This window comes from Macaca thibetana, chromosome 6 (genome assembly GCF_024542745.1).
Source record: "Macaca thibetana thibetana isolate TM-01 chromosome 6, ASM2454274v1, whole genome shotgun sequence".
NCBI classification, from domain to species: Eukaryota; Metazoa; Chordata; class Mammalia; order Primates; family Cercopithecidae; genus Macaca; species Macaca thibetana.
In genome coordinates this window covers 117,314,973-117,336,502 of record NC_065583.1, presented here as the reverse complement: position 1 = coordinate 117,336,502, position 21,530 = coordinate 117,314,973, and the positions used below count along the sequence as shown (strand labels likewise).

Genomic DNA, 21,530 nt, shown 5'->3' with positions numbered 1-21,530 from the left:
GGGATGAAGCTATTCCACCTCAAATCATCAGGCATTAGATTCTCATAAGCAGTGTGCAACCTACATCCTACATCCCTCACATGCACCGTTCACAATAGGGTTACCACTCCTATGAGAATCTAATGCTGCCACTGATCAGACAGGAGGCGGAGCTCCGACGGTAATGCTTGCTTTTCCTCTGCTCACTTCCTCCTATGCAGCTTGGCTCCTAACAGACCATGGACTGATACCACTCCATGGTCCAGGGGTTGCGGAACCCTGTCTTAGGGAATTTTTAGAGCATATACATCCTAGTGATAAATTAGTGACGTAAGTCCAGTTTTAGAAATCCTTATTTGTTCTTTATGTATTATTTACTTCTACTATGGTAATTTGTATTAAGGATATATATAATTATTTTGTCTCAACATCATAACAATAGATAATACTTACCAAATGCCATATACTTTCCTAAGTGCTTTATGTTGATAATTTAATTCTTAAAACAGCCTGATGAGGTATAGACATGATTATCCCTTCTCACAGAGCAAACAATTACTTAAAAATGTTAAGTAACATTTGTAAGGTAAGAGATCTAGCATTTGGCATGGTATAAGCCAGTTTGAATCTGGACTACTTCACACCAGGAATGCCTCTTTTAACCACCAGATGATATTGCTCCCCAGCTGGACACGCACAAGGTGAACAGATTTCCTCGCTATGAAATGGTGTGGCATGTTACTTATTTTTGATAAATAAGCCAAATTTAAGCTACCTACATTTTAACTCATTAGTGTTTATCTCAGTGGAAAAAAAGTGGCATGAAAATTATTGAAGTTTTTAATATTGAAATGTTAAAGAACATAGTCTTTGGTAGTAGTCAGCACTCTAAATGTTTGTTAGATACATTAATGAATGAAAAAAAATGAGTTAATAAGACATGTTAGAGTTTTCTCCAAGATAAAGTACTGAGATTATTGAAAGAAAGCTAGAAACAGTGGAGGTTAAGTTTAAAAAGATATCTAATTGTATCAGAAAAATTTGTTTTACATTTTTAGTGAGAATACTGTTTGCTTCAACATATAATATTATGTAAGTGTGTGGTTGTTCAGAACTATTTTTCACATGTAAGTTGTGGAAATTTAATATAGGTTGAGTATCCTTAATCCAAAATGTTTCAGATTTTGGATTTTTGGGATTTTGAAATATTTGCATATATGCAACAAGATATTTTGGGGATGGAACTCAAGTCTAAATGTGAAATTTATTTATATTCCATATACACCTCATATAGTCTGAAGATAATTTTATACAGTATTTTAAATAATTTTGTATATGAAACAAAGTACTTGTATGAAATTTTCCACTTGTAGCAGTATTCTGGCACTCAAAAAAATCTCAGATTTGGGCCATTTCAGATTTTTGGATTAGGGATGCTCAATCTATAGTTGGGCATCTGTAAGAAAAATTAATACTTAGACTGGGACTTAAGTCAACTTATATAAATTGAGGGATAGGACTTTATTAAGACTTGAATTTCTCTTAAACACTGGAATTTTAAATTTAAAAGTTGTGAGGTGCCTTGTGATGGAAGATCAGATACAATTTTTGTTTTTAAAATGAAATACAAATCTGATGGGCACTAGCAAACTCATGTCATTTTTAAGGGTACTGAGAAAGTCTTGAATAATGTGGTACTAGAATTTTAAAGAATAATGATTTAACTTCATAATATCCTTAATAGACTAGTGATGAAACGTTGATACAGAAAATCTGTATCAACCTGTAACAATCTGAAAAAAAAAAAAGAAAACACCTTTATTGCACTAGAAATTTGGCACATAGTAATTGGCTTGTGACTTAGGAAGATTTAGTCACATGCTCTAGTGGAACGTGCTGATATTCAAGTCAGCAGTATTATTGTTTCCTATTTGTAACCTTTCTTCTAGTTAACTACATAGTTGTTGGAGTTTGGGGAGATTTTTCCTCTTTTGCATCCCCAATGATGATTTCTTCTTTTTCTACCTAATAGTAATTTCCTATTCTTGTGTTTCTTTTAGATTTTGCAGCATACCATTTCCTTTTCCCAAAATAAGGCATGTCTAAAGTATGATTTTGATGATTTTAAAAGTCAGGCTAAATTGGGAAATGTCATTTTTTCCTCCTTTTATTATGATGGCATTTGGGTCCAGATGATTATTTTTTGTGGGAGGGTGTCCTGTGCATTGTAGGATGTTTAGCATCATCCGTGGCCACTACCTACCAGATGCCAGTAGCACTCTCCCCTTCCTCCCCCACTCAAGTCACGACAATTGAAAATATCATCAGACATTGCCATTAGATATTCCTGGGGACAAATTGCCCCCAGTTTAGAACCACGACCCTAAAGAATGACCATTTGGGAAATGGTTAAACTCTTTTACTCTAATCCACTACTTTTGGCTTAGAAATTTGGTGAAGACTACAGACTTTAGGGCCACACTCAAATCCCAGGGCCACCAGTCACTTGCTAATGACCATGGTCAAGTTACTCAACTCCCTGTGTCTGTTTCCTTGTTCTTAAAATGGGGGTACTAATAGTATCTTTCTAATGAGGTTGTTGTAAGGATTAAGATTGAGTTTATATATGTAAGGTCAAACTGTCTACATAGATGGAATTAACTGTCCTTATTTCATCCTCTTCTTTTTCTCATCCATGTAATGCAGTACCTAATTCTAAAAGATGATTTGAATGGGAAAGATAGGTTTTTGCATCTGAAATACATAGTAAGTTTTGTATTAAGAAAATGGACCTAAAGAAATAACCAAATTCAGGCCAGGCTCAGTGGGCTTGTGCCTGTAATCCCAGCACTTTTGGAGGCCGAGGCAGGCAGATCACTTGAGGTCAGGACTTTGAGACCAGCCTGGGCCAACATGGTGAAACCCTATATTTACTAAAAATACAAAGATTAGCTAGGTGTGGTGTCACATGCTTGTAATTCTAGCTACTCAGGAGGCTGAGGCAGGAGAATTGCTTGAACCCGGGAGGCAGAGGTTGCAGTGAGCCAGTATGCGCCACTGCACTCCAGCCTGGGCAACAGAGTGAGACTTTCTCAAGGAAAACACAATAAAACTGATGACAACTTTAATCTTGATTATGAAGAAAAGAAACTAACACCAAACACTCTTCACATCATTCCCCCACATTTTGATATTTTGATGTCTCAGTTTACATCTTTTTTATATTACCATTTCTTTTTTTTTTTTTTGAGACGGAGTCTCACTCTGTCGCCCAGGCTGGAGTGCAGTGGCCTGATCTCAGCTCACTGCAAGCTCCGCCTTCCGGGTTCATGCCATTCTCCTGCCTCAGCCTCCCGAGTAGCTGGGACTACAGGCACCCGCCACCTTGCCCGGCTAGTTTTTTGTATTTTTTTAGTAGAGACGGGGTTTCACCGTGTTAGCCAGGATGGTCTCGATCTCCTGATCTCGTGATCCGCCCGTCTCAGCCTCCCAAAGTGCTGAGATTACAGGCTTGAGCCACCGCACCCGGCCGCCATTTTTTTTTTTTTTTTTTTTAATTTATTTTTTATTATTATTATACTTTAAGTTCTAGGGTACATGTGCATAACGTGCAGGTTTGTTACATATGTATACTTGTGCCATGTTGGTGTGCTGCACCCATCAACTCGTCAGCACCCATCAACTCGTCATTTACATCAGGTATAACTCCCAGTGCAATCCCTCCCCCCTCCCCCCCCCCCCTCCCCATGATAGGCCCCGGTGTGTGATGTTCCCCTTCCCGAGTCCAAGTGATCTCATTGTTCAGTTCCCACCTATGAGTGAGAACATGCGGTGTTTGATTTTCTGTTCTTGTGATAGTTTGCTAAGAATGTTAGTTTCCAGCGTCATCCACGGCCGCCATTTCTTAACAAATTATTGATTTTTCTTTTTTCTTTCTTTAATTTCCTGGATACAAGTACAGAACGTGTAGGTTTCAGCCCATCATCTAGGTTTTAAGCTCTGCATACATTAGCTATTTGTCCTAAAGCTCATCTCCCCTCGCCCCCCACCCCCACAAACTGGCCTGCGTGTGTGGTGTTCCCCTCCTTGTGTCCATGTGTTCTCATTGTTCAACTCCCACTTATGAGTGAGAGCACGCAGTGCTTGGTTTTCTGTTCCTGCGTTAATTGCTGAGGACGATGGCTCCCAGCTTCATCCATGTCCCTCCAAAGACATGATCTCATTCCTTTTTATGGCTGCATAGTATTCCATGGTGTATATGTACCACATTTTCTTTATCCAGTCTGTCATTGATGGGCATTTGGGTTGGCTCCCATGTTTTTGCTATTGTAAATAGTGCTGCAAGAAACAAACATATGCATGTGTCTTTATAGTAGAATGATTTGTATTGCTTTTGGTATATACCCAGTAACGGGATTGCTGGGTCAAATGGTATATCTGGTTCTAAATCCTTGAGGAATTGACACACTGTCTTCCACAATCATTGAACTAATTTACATTCCCACCAACAGTGTAAAAGCGTTCCTATTTCTCCTCAGCCTCTCCAGCATCTATAGTTTCTTGACTTTAATTGCCGTTCTGACTGGCATGAGATGGTATCTCATTGTGGTTCTGATTTGCATTTCTCTAATGATCAGTGATGATGAGCTTTTTTTCATATGTTTATTGGGTGCATAAATGTTATTTTTCTTATTAATAGTTTTGTTTTGGCTAGGCACAGTGGCTCATGCCTGTAATCTCAGCACTTTGGGAGGCCGAGGCAGGCAGATCACTTAAAGCCAGGAGTTCGAGACCAGCCTGGGCAACATGGCAAAACACCATCTCTACTGAAAAACAATTCAGAAAATTAACTGGGTGTGTTGGTGCATGCCTATAATCCCAGCTACTCCGGAGGTTGAGGCGCAAGAATCACTTGAATCCGGGAGGCAGAGGTTACAGTAAGCCGAAATCGTACCCCTGCGCTCCAGCCTGGGTGACAGAGCAAGACTCTTGTCTCAAAAAGAAAAAAAGAGTTTTGTCTTTGTCTTTATAATTCATAAAGATATGAGTGATATACTTGCCACAATTAGAGTATTATTTTGAATTTTTGTCTGTGTAGTTTAAAAAGAATTTTTTTTTTTTTTTTTTTTTTTTTTAAGTGGCAGGGTCTAGCTTCTATTGTTCAGGCAGGCCTTGATCTCCTGGGCGTGAGTGATCCTTCCAACTCAGCCTCCTGAGTAGCTGGGACTGCAGGCATGGACCACCATAGCTGTGTAGTTAACCTTTACCAGAGAATTTTATCCATCCAGATGTTTTCTTGTTACATTTTACCACTGTTAGCAGTTTTTGTAAGACAGGCCTGTGGTGATGAATTCCCTCAGCTTTTATCTGTCTAAGAAAGTCTCTATCTGTTCTTCATGTTTGGAGTATGTTTCTGCTGGTTACAGTATTCTTGGTTGCCCCTTTCTTTCCTTCAGTACTTTGAATATGTCATCCCTCCTGACCTAGAAGATTTTCACTGAAAGGTCTGCTGCCAGATGTGTTGGAGCCCCCTTATATGTTACTGTTTTTTTTTTTTTTTTTGAGACAGAATTTCGCTCTGTCACCCAGGCTGGGGTGCAGTGACCGGATCTCAGCTCACTGCAAGCTCCGCCTCCCGGGTTTAGGCCATTCTCCTGCCTCAGACTCCCGCGTAGCTGGGACTACAGGCGCCTGCCACCTCGCCCGGCTAGTTTTTTGTATTTTTTAGTAGAGACGGGGTTTCACCGTGTTAGCCAGGATGGTCTCGATCTCCTGACCTAGTGATCCACCCGTCTCGGCCTCCCAAAGTGCTGGGATTACAGGCTTGAGCCACCGCGCCCGGCCGTTACTGGTTTTATTGCTGCTTTTAGGATCCACTCTTTGTGACCTTTGAGAATTAGATTATTATATATATGTCTTGGAATCATCTTATGTGGGTTGAATCTCCTTGGTGGTCTTTGACCCTCTTGTCCCTGAATATTTATATCTTCCTCTGGATTTGGAAAATTTTGTATTACTATTATTTTTTTACTATTTCTGCCCCTTGCTCTCTCCCTCTTGAAGGTCAGTGACTCTTACATTTGCTTTTTTTTTTTTTTTTTTTTTTTTTAAGGTGGAGTTTCACTCTTGTTGCCCAGGCTGCAGTGCAATGGCACGATCTCAGCCCACTGCAACCTCTGCCACCTGGGTTCGAGCAATTATTCTGCCTCAGCCTCCTGGGTAGCTAGGATTACAGTGATGTACCACCACACCCAGCTAATTTTGTATTTTTAGTAGAGATGGGGTTTTGCCATGTTGGTCAGGCTGGTCTTGAACTCCTGACCTAAGGTGATCCACCCACCTCAGCCTCCCAAAGTGCTGGGATTATAGGTGTTAGCTACTGCACCTGGCTACATTTGGTTTTTTGATGCTGTCCTATAGATCTCATAAGCCTTATTCATTTCTTTTCAGTTTTTCTCCTCCTTTGATTGCGTTTTCTTTCTTTTTCTCTTTTGACTGATTGATTGATTGAGACAGGGTCTTACTCTGTTGCCCAGGCTGAAGTGCAGTGGCACGATCATGGCTCACTGCACCCTCAACCTCCTGGGGTCAAGCGATCCTCCTTCCTCAGTCTCCCAGTTAGCTGGGAGTACAGGTGCATACCACCACACCTGGCTAATTTTTGTATTTTTTGTAGAGATGGGGTTTTGCCATGTTGCCCAGTCTGGTCAGACCCGTGAGCTCAAGCTATCCACCCACCTCAGCCTCCCAAAGTGCTGGGATTACAGATGTGAGCCACCACACCCAGGCTGACTGTATTTTCAAATATTCTGTCTTCTACCTTACTGATTTTTTTCTTCTGCTTGATCAGTTTTGCTGTTGAGATCTTCTAATGTATTTTTCAGTTTGTCCGTTGTTTTTTCACCCCCAGTATTTCCGTTTGATTTTTTAAAAAATAAAAATGCAAAAAATTAGCAGGGTGTGGTGTTGCACATGTGTAATCCCAGCTACTTGGGAGGCTGAGGCAGGAGACTCACTTGAACCCAGGAGGCAGAGGTTGCAGTGATCCAAGATCGTGCTACTGCACTTCAACCTGAGCGACAGGGTGAGACTCTGTCTCCCAAAAAAAAAAAAAAAATCAATATATTTGTTAAATTTTTTGGTAAGTTTCTGAACTGATTTTCTGTGTTTTCTTGAAATTTGTTGAGCTTCCTTTTGAATTCTTTGAAGGATTGCACATCTCCATCTTTTCAGGATGGATCTTTCATCTTTTCAGGATAGTCTGATAAATATGAAATGAGGTCATATTTAGCTGAATGTTCTTGATGACTTGTAGAGGTATGTCAGTATCTGAGCCTTAAAGAATTAGGTATTTTTCCATCTTCACAGCCTCGCCTTGTTTGTACCTGTCCTTCTTCAGAGGGTCTTCAGGAATTCAAAAGGGACTGACTGTTCACTTCCCTAAGCCTGTGGACACTGCAGCCATTTCAGCACTAGAGAATGCCCTAAGGCCAGGTGTGCAGTTCACCAGCCTGAGGGACTTGAGAATTCCTGGGGTTCCCAGGCAAAGGTCTTTGCTTACTTTTCTCTCCCCTCGTTTGCGAGGAGTTTCTCTTTGTGCTGTACTGTTTGGAGTTGGACCCAGTACTGTGATTTATTGTGGGTAGTGGGGAGGGGAGAGGGGTTCTGGTAGTAGCTTTCAAGGCGAAGCTGTCGGCATACTTCCTTGTCTCACCCAAGCACACAGCTTCTCTCTCTGCCGTGTACTGCCTGGAGTTGTGGTAGGAGTGGTGTAGGCAGTGAAAGACTGTTCCTTCTTCCCCTTTCAATTTGCCCTTTCTTGTTTTATGCTAAAACCAGGTACTATGATCTCTCACCTGGTTTCTTTAGCTCTTGTGAAGGTATTTTCTCATTTGGATAGTTCTGCAGATTATTCTGCAAATTGGTGTTCCAGTGGAGGAATGCAAGGAATTGGTCATTGGAGGGTTCTGTTTTGCCATATTGCTCTGCCTCTTCTCTGAGTACTTGCTCTTATTGTTGATGTTTTTACTCAAAATACAACCGGAGCTGATTTCTAACTTAGTTTCTATTATCTGATTATACAGTAATTTGTGGAAAGGGGCAGTGAAGTAACAAGGGAAGGGTTCTTTACAATTTTTATTTTGCCAGGGTTGGTCGTAAAAGAAACAGTCTTCATGGAGTGTATTGAATGATGACTAATTCTCTTTCTTGCTTGTTATGCAAGGAAAATAGAGACATGAATAAAATTACTTATATAAGTTTCAGGACCTCAGATGTTAAATTCTGCTCCCTTACCACTCTTTGAATATATGGTTTACAAAGGGGCTGATCCTTTGAAGATCAAAAGAATCTTTACATTATGTATGTTTTCCTTCTTTGTATATAATCTAATGCAATTTGTAGTAATTATTGGTTCTGATTATTTCAGTTCAACTAGGAAAAAAAAAACCCTTTGATGCAGCTTTTAATGTTTTTATTTTTTGTATAAGCTATGCATATGTATCTTTTGGCTCTTGTGAGTTTGGGGACTGGTTTTCCAGCATAATTTAAGTAAGATATCTATTTTTGAATTGGCTAATAATTATAAGCTGGATTTTGTTAGCATTAATCTAGCAGAAGCTGGAGGATGTAGACGGGTGTCAGAACAGTTGATACTACAATTGGATGCTCACTCCTTTCATCTGTCTACAAAGCAATTTCATTGAAAAAGAAAGTAAATGATTAATTCCTTGGCTTGCTGATTTTTCATTGAAGGGTATAATCATTTATAAAACTTTTTTTTTTAGCTTCTGAAAGTTCTTTGAAAACCAGATATTCCCCTCTCCACTCCCCCCAAAAAAGTGCCACACTTTTTGAAGTATTTTGAGGTGTTTCTATCTTCCTACATTAGGATATGAATGGAAATAGTCTATTTTGGTTTTCATTTTTAATACAAATTTACTTTACCCTTGAAACATACATTAGAACTAAAAGTCACCTGTTCCTCTTCTGATATCAACCTTATGACACTAATACAATAGCAATGTTTTAAAGATGCTATTATGTGGTAAGTCACCATACTGTGCACTGAGGACCCATTGTACTTCACGTTTAGGATAGATGATTGTTCATTGCACTCTGGTATCTTAGAACAACAATTTGTGTCTTCTATCTCCTGTCCTGACTACTTAGGAAAGTTTCTGAATGCTTGTGAATTTGGGACTGCGTTCTCAATGCTTTCCTCATATCTGGGAACCGTGACCTGTTTGCAAATTAGATAAAGGCTTCTGGCAAACTGTTTTCATATGTAACAGTCATATTATAGACAGACACTGGGTGCCGTTAGCTAATCACTGACCATTCTATGAGAAGCTTCTTCTAAACATACCACCAGAGAAAAACTAAACTGTTATCAAATGGGATTATTTTGATGTTTCAGGACCTCAAACTGCTTTACAATGAGAATAAGAGATGTTTCGCAGTGAGAGTGAGGTATTGGGTCCAGAGCTCAAAGTAGTTGACATGATACAGAAAAATAATTGTACACAGAATAACTAGCTCCAACAAGGATAACACTAGAAAAAGTATTCAGAGGAGTAAAATGATGAGTCTCATGTGCTTTCTAGTTTTACCCATGTAGATGATGCATGTGTACGTCACAAGTGGTTCCTTCGTAGCCTGAGGAACATCTTTTTTATTTTGTTTTATTTTATTTGCAGATTCTTTTCCTTGAGCTTCTGTTTTTATTCTATCCAGAGTACCAGAGAGAAAAATATACATTATAATGGGAAGGGAAGCTAGATTAACTTCAGATGCCTGTTGTGCATACTGTTTGTGTGACGTTGGACCAGTTTTCTATCATTTTCAGTTTTCTCATATTTCAAATGGAAGCAGTGATAACAGCTAGCGCCTAGGGCTTATTATGATAAATTGGAGAATGTGTATATAATGCCTACTAAAATGCTTAATGAATATGACCACTCAGTAAATCATTGTGTCTACTGTTAATTTGACCAACTGTGTGATGGTACTAGTTTATCCAGTAGGTAGATTTCTTTCTTTTGAAACTTTCCCATGTTCATCTAGTTTATGTGTGAAGAAACTGATAACAAGAAGTAAATAATAACTAATAGAACACATCATTTATGATAGCCTTTATACAATACATTTTTTACACACATTTCAGTTGATTCTTCCAATAGCCCTATGGGTATGGACATTATTAAACTTTTTTTTGTTTTTTAGATGGAGTCTTGCTCTGTCACCCAGGCTAGAGTGCAGTGGCGTAATCTTGGCTCACTGCAAGCTCGGCCTCTCGGGTTCACATCATTCTTCTGCCTCAGCCTCCCGAGTAGCTGGGACTACAGGCATGTGCCACCACGCCCAGCTAATTTTTTGTATTTTTAGTAGAGATGGGGTTTCACCATGTTAGCCAGTATGGTCTCGATCTCCTGACCTTGTGTTCCACCCGCCTCAGCCTCCAAAGTGCTGGAATTACAGGCGTGAGCCACCGTGCCCGGCCTTTTTTATTTATTTATTTAAAAAAAAAAATTTCTTTTTGGATACAGTCTCGCTCTGTCGCCCAGGCGGGCGGGCGTACAGTGACACAATCTCAGCTCAGTGCAACCTCCACCTCCCAGGTTCAAGTTATTCTCCTGCCCCGGTCTCCCCAGTAGCTGGGCTCACAGGCGCACACCGCCACTCCCAGCTCATTTTTGTATTTTTAGTAGAGATAGGGTTTCACCATGTTGGCCAGGCTGGTCTTCAACTCCTGACCTCAGGTGATCCACCCACCTCAGCCTCCCAAAGTGCTGGGATTATAGATATAAGCCACCGTGCCCAGCCTTATTAAACCTTTTAAATGTGTAATCAAGACTAATAAAGGCTAATTACCCACCCAAAGTCAAGCACCAAACTGAAATTCAAATCCAGTCTATCTTACTCTTAATGTCTACTCTGCCAGACTGTTGAGTACCTCAAGTACTGTTTGAGGTATTGAGTACCTCAGGCTATTGAGTACTCAAGTACTGTTTTGTCTAATTTTCCTATTCCACAATCTGGTTTTACTATTTCTGAGTCATTTTTGTTAGACTGATTAGAAAATGAGATCATATTCCTAGATATTTCATTATTAAAGTAAGGTACTTCTTCCAACCACTTAAAACCACATATCTCGTTTTTATTTAAGTTGTTCATAAAAGGGACAACAAATCATTCTTTCTGTCCTCTATCTAGAAATCCAGTGCATTTATTAAGAAACTATGTATTGAGATTCTCCACTGCGTTATAGATACTTATCCGGAAGAGATGACATAGAAAATACATTGGAAGTATTATTTGGTGTTTAGAACTCTAAAATTCTAGCTTATTCACAGGACACAGTATCTTTAAACTATAATATCTTGATTTTATAGTACACAGTAATTATATATATATATATTTTTGTTTATTTATTTTTTTTAGGCTTTGAGGCAGGGTCTTACTCTGGTTGCCCAGGCTGGAGTGCAATGGCATGATCTCGGCTCACTTCAGCCTTGACCTCCTGAGCTTAAGTGATTCTCCCACCTCAGCCTCCCAAGTAGCTGGGACTACAGGATTGCACTACCACACCGGCTAGTATTTTGTGTTTTTAGTAGAGATGGGGTTTCGCCATGTTGCTCAGGCTGGTCTTGAACGCCTGCACTCAAGCAGTCTGCCTGCCTGGGCCTCCTAATATGCTGGGATTGCAGGTGTGAGCCACTGTGTCAGGCCTTTCACGTTCTTTCATAGTTATGAAGTTTGATCACTGCACATTGTTCATTTTTTAAGTTTCATTTTCTCAAGTTCCATTTGTTAAGAAAAACTCCTATCGTACATTACATAAGAACAAAATTTTATATATGGAAATGTGGTAGGATCTTCTGGGGGTATAAAGCTTTACTATTTATTTATTTATTTATTTATTTATTTATTTATTGAGACTGAGTCTCGCACTGTCACCCAGGCTGGAGTGCAGTGGCATGGTCTTGGCTCATTACAAGCTCTGCCTCGCGGGTTCACGCCATTCTCCTGCCTCAGCCTCCCGAGTAGCTGGGACTACAGGTGCCTGCCACCACGCCTGGCTACTTTAAAGCTTTACTCTTAATTTCTCTATGTCTCATTTTTTTTATCCATTGTATGAGGGTAATCAGAGTACCCTACCTTATAGGGCTCCTGTGAGAATTAAAAAGAGATAATACTTGAAAAATGTTGAGAACACACTCTGGGTCATAGAAGCACTCTATCAATAAATAGATCTGATCCAGCAGTAGCAAAAGGAGTTAATCCTATATTCTGTTTATCTTAATTTCTCTGCTTCATTAACCTTTCTGTGTACTCCTTTTTAAAGTTGTGAGTTAGATTTTCTATAGGGAATTTTTCTGAATTACTGAGTAGCTGTATTATACTACAAAGTAGAAATATGTTTGATCTGTGAGCAGATCAATGAATTATGAGCATTGGTTATTGGAGTGAGAAAGAGCTGCTGATGCTTCTTTAGCAGGTCAAAATAATGGAGATTAAATGGTAGAGGGTCTGTCAAATCCAAGCTATAAGATGCTTGAAAGGCCAGCTGTGAAAAGGTTAGCAGTTTGGATGCCAAGAAGCAGTTACCCAATTTCCAATTACCAAAAGAGGCGTGATTCTGGAATTATTTTTCACACGGTTGTCAATTTGACTAGTCTCATGCCTGACATAGATAGTATTGTGTGGAGCCTTGATGGCCCTGCAGTAGTTATATATATATCTCACAGCCGTATTGGGTGGTCTTCAGCACTGGTGGCTTAACATTGAGAGTTCCCTTAGGGGTTATTTAGGTTAATCTTTATCTGGTAATAAACTTTCCTTCTACAGCATCTCTGATGGGGATGTTCATTCAGCCTCTGTTTGGATACTTGGCTAATAAAAAGTCCCTGCTCCTTAAGGCAGCCCATTTTATTGTAGGACTTCTAGCTGTTTGTCATGTAAGTATTATCCTCAGAATACAAACTGTGACTCCCAAATCTGTGCTTTTAACTCCATATGCTAGTTTCTATATTCAATACAGTCTTCATTCATGTAACTTCATCCATTTTATAATATTGTCTATTGAGGCAAGAAAATAATTTCACAAAGGTTATTATATAGTTATTGGAAGAGACTTAGCTCTCTCATGGCCTTATTAAATAATCTGTTAGGCTAATTACTCCCTCCTCTCTTCTTCTGGGGGGTGTGTGTGTGTGTGTGTGTGTGTGTGTGTGTGTGTGTTTAAAACTATAGGGATTTTAGGTATTATGATAAACTAGAAATTGTAATATAAATATAAAATAAGAACCATCAAAATGGAAGGAATTTGCAGAAAAGAGAAATTCTAATATAGCTCAGATCTGAAGTATAATCTGCTGAGATTAGTCTCTCAGCAAAACCAAGAAGGTGGTAGATAAGGTCAGAGGAGAGATTAGTGTTCCAAAGGTTTCAGGTGGAGCCAGGGAAAAGAGGAGATATTTTGAATTCTAATCCATCTCTGCTAGCTTGGAACAGCCCTTCTGTTTAATAGTTCTGCTTTCTGTGCTTTGCAGTGTAAAACTATGCCAATATACAACAAACAAATTGATCATCATATAGTGGCAATGAGAATGGTACCTAACATTGTCCATAGAAATAGAATATTGCTTCTCAAAATGACTGGGTAACAGAACAGATATCAAGAAGTTAAAAATGTTCTTCTGAAGTCATGCTGAGGGGATGATTAATAATGTTCTTTGAAAGTGTCCCAGTGACAGTACATCCTTAGGAAGCATCAGTTTGCTTTTAAACCCCTGTAGTCACAGGCATAGTTGAAATTTTATGCTTCTCTTCTCATGCATAAAGTACATAAAGTTTATTTTTTATTTTCATAGATTTGCAGTTAAAAATTTCTTACTTTTCTTGTTGACAATTGAGCAAATAGAGATATTCATAGTTTTGCCATGTTATAGGAGCACAATATTTGTTTCTGTTTTTATTATAAAGCATACATTAGAAACTTAGAAATGATGACGTATCTTGGCAGTAATGTGCATGGACAAATTTTACATGAATATCATAGCTAATGTCATGATATTTTCATTTGGATATTATTTCAAACTTAGAAAAACACTGCAAGAACAGTAAAGAACACCCATATGACCTTTACCCAGAATCACCTATTGTTAACTTTTGTCCCAATTTGTTGTGTGATACACATTTTCTGTCAGATAACTAGATAGGTGTTTTATATTCTGAACCATTTCTGTGTAAGTTGCATTTGTCATGGTCTTTTACTTCTCAGTACTTAGAGTCTAGGACCAATTATTGCTTTAGCTCTTGTGTTTTTGTAGTCTCTTTTACTCTGTCATGTAATTTCCTCAGTCTTTTATTTTTCTCTTATAAAATTTTTAAATAATCCACTCATTATAATCTCTCTCCATCTTTCCAATTGCCTCTCTGTTTTTGTCTTCCATCCATCCTCTCCGCAACTCCCCCAACAGAATAGAATGTTCCTCATTTGTGATTTGATATTTTCTTATGGTTCGATTTATGTATGCATCTCCCATTAGAATATTGCATAAATGATGTGTCCCTCTTGGACTATCACAGGCAAAGTCACATGGTGCTCATCTGTCTCTCACTGATGATATTAATGCTGATCAAGGTGTTATCTGATTTCTCCATTGTGTATAGTTACTATGTTTTTTTTTTCCTGCAACTGATAAGAGGTCTATATTGAGATATACTGCCCCTCATTAAAATTTATCTCCTACATTGAGCAAAATAATTTTCAAATTGTTTGCTAATTTTTTTTTTCTAAGAGCACAAGTCCACTTTATTTACTTTTCATTAGTTTAAATCCTTAAGGGGTTACAGCATCTATGTCCAAAGCAGAAGGATCGCTTTGGAATTTGGCAAAAACCATGCCAGTGTTTCCTTGGGCCCAAGTTACCTTTCTCTAGAATACTCTGGTTTTGTTTGGTTTGCTGCCAGGAGTCACTGTGTTCTCTGCTTTGTATACGTAAGCACATTTATTGCCCAAATAGAATTCAGTTTCATCTCGGGCATAAACACCTTCAGTTTTAAGAAGATCTGTGTGCTCCCTTTGGTTTCAGAGACCCTGCTTATAGCAGCAAAAATGACTTTGGATGACAGCCTTCCAGAAATATTTGCCTTTTGGAAGTCATGTTCCAAGCAGGCCTCGACAGGCTTCATGATAGCAGAAAGAGCTGGATTATTTTTTAATTGCAAATCCCATTTCACATTTTCATTCTCTTGATTTTAGGTCCATCAGTAACTTTTAAAGTCCATAAAATCAGTAACTGCTGTTATTATAAGCCATTCTTTATATGTAAACCAATCTTGATTGGTTTATATATAGATGCTATATATCTAAATACATATAGGCTGGGCACAGTGGCTCACACCTATCATCCCAGCACTTTGGGAGGCCAAGGTGGGAGGATTACTTGAGCCTATTAATTCAAGACCAGCCTGAGCAAAATGGCAAGACCCCGTCTCTACAAAAATAAGAAAAATGCCAGGCATGGTGGCAAGCACCTGCAATCCTACCTTCTCAGGAGGCTGAGGGAAGAGGGTCACTTGAGACTGGGAGGTCGATGCCGTGGTGAGCTGTGTTCACATTGTTGCACTCTAGCCTAGCCGACAGGGCAAGACTGTGTCTCAAAAGAATACATGCATACATACAGATGATGTCTGTTTAAAAGATGCTAATGGAACAATTGCTCTGTTATTTATATATTCTTGTTTTAGTATGGGCAGAATCTGAATGGAAAAGAGAATAGTTGTGTATTGATACCAGAAACATGAGATGATCTGAAGACAAAGGAAGTGTAAAAGAAGGTTTCAGCAACAAGAATGAGAGGAAAACAGCTCAATGAGTCAATTTCCTGGAAAGAAATAGAAGGCTAATTTAAGAGGCTGAGCGTAGTGTTCAGTAATAGTTGTAGTGAACATTAGTAATCAGAAAAGGGTAATGAGGAATCGTTGTTAATCAGTTGTCTCTAAGAACAGCAACTCCTAAATGAACAGAAAGACTAAACTTTCTTTTGCTGGAGATTGAATTTTTTTTTTAAAGCATTCAACCTGAGAGTTACAGTGTACTATTTATATTTAATCGTTTTGTTTCAGTCAGTTTAGTTTCCTTCAGTTTTTAGAATGTGAGAAGTGAGATTTTATTTTGTCATTTTTCCTAATACAATTTCCTAAAAATTTTGCCTTTGCATCCTAATAAGTATTGTAGCTGCTTTGGATATTTTTTGGCATAGAGAACAAAATTAATTCATACTCTGGTTATATTACTTTGTGGGTTTTTTCTCTTTAATTTTATTTTGATTTCAAAGGACCCTTTCTCTCAATTTTTCCTAACTCTTTAAGTTGTATGATGCAATTGAAAAATCCATGGGACAAGCCTCATATCACTTGTGTGTTATTGGAAGTACTAAACAAAATGGACCTGAGAAACCTAGCTCCTCCCTCAGGTTCATGTCATTTCTGTCAGTTGTTTTGTTTTCCATTTTTAATGCATAAGATCGCAATAACAATAGCCAGCCATAAAGGATAGGTATAAGAATCATAAATCATTTTGATAAAGATCTGCTATCCAGTATGCATTGTTGAATTTTTAGTCATAGAAAGATAATGCTAGGTATTATTTCAGGTATCTAATATGGACATAATTCATATTATTATCTAAAGTAATTGTTGTCTTGATGTGAAATGAATTCATCTTCAGGCAAATTCTAATCTTTGGGAATGTAACTGCTTTAATAACAAAGGAGAGTTGTATACAATTATATAATTTGATATTTTAGGAATATTATCAGGGTGTTAGGAATATTAATAAAAGTCAGAATTAGAAAGCTTAAGCAACTAACTTAAAGTTAGTTAATGAAAGACAGTTAATGACTGAACAATATATAATATAAACAATTTATATCTGATTCTTTAAATTCTTGAAAAACTAGATTTTAAAATTCTCAATTTTCATTCTAAAAGATTCAAACTAATACAGATATATATAGGGCAAAACATCGCCTCTTTTACTCTCCCCAACTTTTCTTGCAAAGATAACCTATGTCAGTAATTTGGTATGCAGCTTCTTACCATCTTATAATCCAACTCTACCAATTAGTGCCTTATTAGTAATTAGTACCTTACTACCAATTAGTACCTTAACATATTAAATAGTACTCAGTATTTTTTGCAACCAAAAATATTTTGAAAATTTTGAAAAGAGCACTGGAGGATAATATAACAACATTTATGTTCATTCTAAATTTTTCCCCTATTTTTATTAAAGGAATAAAGCATAAAGTTGAAGTCTTCAATGTGTATTTAAAACAACATAAATATTTTGTTCATTAAAAAGTTTACAAAAAATTTTATTACTCTATATACATCTTATTTCAACTAGCCTTTTCCATTCAGTAGCTATGTTGTTGATAGCTAGAGTCTGTTGATACATATTTGGGTTCTGAATAACTAACGTTTTCAAGTATCCTTTAAAAACTATTATTTTACATTATAGGAGATATTTTGATGTGTATATTAGGAAAACTCTAACTGCATTCTGAAAAAATAAGTTCCTGAGATTTCCGTTCAGCAATACTTTTGAAACACAGATAAAATTACTTCCTGTCTCTTAGCTTCCTGAATCCATGGCAACCTCTGTTTTACACATTGACTGTAAAGGAACCAATGTGAAGAGTGGTGTTTCCTGAGCAAACGGTGACTTTAAAAAAAAAAAAAAAAAAAGTGGTGGGGTGGAGGTCAGCAATGCCACAGAACAAAATGGAGTTTAGAAATGTCGTTCTTCAGATTTAAAAAGAAAACCTTTACTGAATCAGCTGAGTGTTAATAATACGAATTTCCTTTTCTTGGTAAGATTATTTACTTAAATATGAACTTTTAGCTGACATGAAAAATAGTTTTGTAAGAAACTAATTTAGAGTTTAATTGTTCTGTAGTGAATTTGTATTTTCATAAATTATAATGTTATTTGATACTAGACTTTATGTTGTTAAAGGGACATATTAAATTCAAAGATTCTCATTCCTACATCATTTGTCACCTATGTTGTAATCAATTGTAATTTTTAAGTTAACTTAGCAAATGTTTCATTAATCTGAACTATTTTGTCAAGTAATGGGTTAATGGCCTGATCACGTTAATAATTCTAGAAAGTATTCCATACTCATTATTTTATGCTATTAGCATGGTATGATTTATGATAGTATTATTGGCTGATCCTAATTAAAATAGAATACAGAAGTTATAGTATTACAAAAAAAAAATTCGTGTGATGAAGTTTTGATGATTTAAAGCTTTACCTTCTCTTTTTATAGCCAATTCTGATCTGAACAGAAAAACCAAGAACAGGGATATGTGTGGATTACAGTTTTCTCTGCCTTGCCTACGACTGTTTCTGGTTGTTACCTGTTATCTTTTATTATTACTCCACAAGGAAATACTTGGATGTTCGTCTGTTTGTCAGCTCTGCACTGGGAGACAAATTAACTGCCGTAACTTAGGCCTTTCGAGTATTCCTAAGAATTTTCCTGAAAGTACAGTTTTTCTGTATCTGACTGGGAATAATATATCTTATATAAATGAAAGTGAATTCACAAGACTTCATTCTCTTGTAGCATTGTATTTGGATAATTCTAACATTCTGTATGTATATCCAAAAGCCTTTGTTCAATTGAGGCATCTATATTTTCTATTTCTAAATAATAATTTCATAAAACGCTTAGATCCTGGAATATTTAAGGGACTTTTAAAGCTTCGTAATTTATATTTACAGTCTAATCAGGTATCTTTTGTTCCAAGAGGAGTATTTAATGATCTAGTTTCAGTTCAGTACTTAAATCTACAAAGGAATCGCCTCACTGTCCTTGGAAGTGGTACCTTTGTTGGTATGGTTGCTCTTCGGATACTTGACTTATCAAACAATAACATTTTGAGGATATCAGAATCAGCCTTTCAACATCTTGAAAACCTTGCTTGTTTGTATTTAGAAAGTAATAATTTAACAAAAGTACCATCTAATGCCTTTGAAGTGCTTAAAAGTCTTAGAAGACTTTCTTTGTCTCGTAATCCTATTGAAGCAATACAGCCCTTTGCATTTAAAGGACTTGTCAATTTGGAATACCTCCTCCTGAAAAATTCAAGAATTAGAAATGTTACTAGGGGTGGGTTTAGTGGAATTAATAATCTTAAACATTTGATCTTAAGTCATAATGATTTAGAGAATTTAAATTCTGACACATTTAGTTTGTTAAAGAATTTAGTTTACCTTAAATTAGATAGAAACAGAATAATTAGCATTGATAATGATACATTTGAAAATATGGGAGCATCTTTGAAGATCCTTAATCTGTCATTTAATAATCTTACAGACTTGCATCCAAGGGTCCTTAAGCCATTGTCTTCACTGATTCATCTTCAGGCAAATTCTAATCCTTGGGAATGTAACTGCAAACTTTTGGGCCTTCGAGACTGGCTAGCATCTTCAGCCATTACTCTAAACATCTATTGTCAGAATCCCCCATCCATGCGTGGCAGAGCATTACGTTATATTAACATTACAAGTTGTGTTACGTCTTCAATAAATGTATCCAGAACTTGGGCTGTTGTAAAATCTCCTCATATTCGTCACAAGACTACTGCGCTAATGATGGCCTGGCATAAAGTTACCACAAATGGCAATCCTCTGGAAAATACTGAGACTGAGAACATTACTTTCTGGGAACAAATTCCTACTTCACCTGCTGGTAGATTTTTTCAAGAGAATGCCTTTGGTAATCCATTAGAGACTACAGCAGTGTTACCTGTACAAATACAACTGACTACTTCTGTTACCTTGAACTTGGAAAAAAACAGTGCTCTACCGATTGATGCTGCTTCAATGTCAGGGAAAACATCTCTAATTTGTACACAAGAAGTTGAGAAGTTGAATGAGGCTTTTGACATTTTGCTAGCTTTTTTCATCTTAGCTTGTGTTTTAATCATTTTTTTGATCTACAAAGTTGTTCAGTTTAAACAAAAACTAAAGGCATCAGAAAACTCAAGGGAAAATAGACTTGAATACTACAGCTTTTATCAGTCAGCAAGGTATAATGTCACTGCCTCAATTTGTAACACTTCCCCAAATTCTCTAGAAAGTCCTGGCTTGGAGCAGATTCGAATTCATAAACAAATTGTTCCTGAAAATGAGGCACAGGTCATTCTTTTTGAACATTCTGCTTTATAACTCAACTAAATATTGTCTATAAGAAACTTCAGTGCCGTGGACATGATTTAAACTGAAACCTCCTTTTAGAATTATATACTTTACATGGAAATATAATGAATTATATGAGGTTAGCATTATTAAAATGTTTTTAATAATTTGTGAACAGTGTATTCATTTAGCACATATTTTCTTTGATATGTACTGTATTAAGTAATAATAGCTACCATTTCTGTGTATCAAGCACTGTGCCAAATATTTCACATTTCACATTTAATCTGTGAATAGTCTTGAAAGGTGGTACTATTTATACTTTACAGGTGAGGAAACTTAGAGTTTAAGTAACTTTCCCAAATTCTCACAGCTTGTTACACTGTTTGGGCCTCTCTGACGAGCTCATGCTTTCAGTTTTATGCTATATTGCTGCTGTGGTTCTAGGATTGTAATACAAAAAAAAAGACATGGTTCTTATTCTAGGTGGAGCTTGAAATTTAGAGGAGGAGATACGTGGTTACTGCACAATACGATGATAAGTACTGTACTTAGAGATGCTGTTGAGTATAACATTTGTGGAGGTGAGAGATGGCTTTATGGAGGAAGTGACATCAAAACTGGATCATGAAGAATAACTAGAAATTAGCCCAGTGAAGAGAGCTGAGTAACACTGTGTCAGAGGGGTTAACAGAAGAAAAAATGCTGCTTTTCAGGAACTAAAATTCAGTACAGCTGGTGTTGTGAATGATGGTGTGCGATTTAAAGCCTGAAAGATCAGGTGATGAAAGCTCTGTAGTTGTATGCTTTATCTTGAGGGCAACAGAGAGCCATTGAAGGATTTTTAAGCAGTAGAGTGAAATGATTAGATTTACCCTTTAGAAATTTGCCTTTTTCTGGAAGTAACAGTAAAACTGGAGCCAGAATTAGTTGAGTAGGAATCTGAATTACTAATCCAGGGGAAAGATGCTAGAGGCCTGGGCCAGGATACTGGCAAAAAGGATGGATGGATCAGGAGGTACTTTGAAAGTAAAATGAACTGCCTTGGTGATTGGTTGAGGGGTGGCAGGGGAGGGAGGAGTCAAAGATGTTAGGTTTTTGGCTTAGGCAGTTTTGTGCTGTATTCACTAAGCTAAGGAATGAAAAGGACTGGGGCAAAATAATGAGTTCAGTTTTAGACAGATTGAATCTGAGGTTCTTATTAGATCTCCAAGTGGAAATATATAGCATGCAGAAATTCAGAAGTGAGGTCTTATAGTAAAGGCCAATAATTCTTAAACTTTCATCTATCCAGTACACTGGAAGTGTATGATACACCCTTTAC

The 21,530-nt window shown here is 37.3% G+C and overlaps 2 protein-coding genes across 5 annotated transcripts in view; both read left to right on the top strand.

Moving 5' to 3' along the window:
• Positions 1–21,530, top strand: part of IPO11 (importin 11) — a 230,911-nt gene that overhangs the window by 152,799 nt on the left and 56,582 nt on the right. The gene's annotated exons all lie outside the window — the stretch shown is intronic.
• Positions 7,092–20,373, top strand: LRRC70 (leucine rich repeat containing 70). The gene is made up of 2 exons (XM_050793760.1): positions 7,092–17,864; positions 18,330–20,373. Exon 2 carries the CDS (start codon positions 18,368–18,370, stop codon positions 20,234–20,236), a length of 1,869 nt encoding a protein of 622 aa, XP_050649717.1. The 5' UTR covers positions 7,092–17,864; positions 18,330–18,367; the 3' UTR covers positions 20,237–20,373.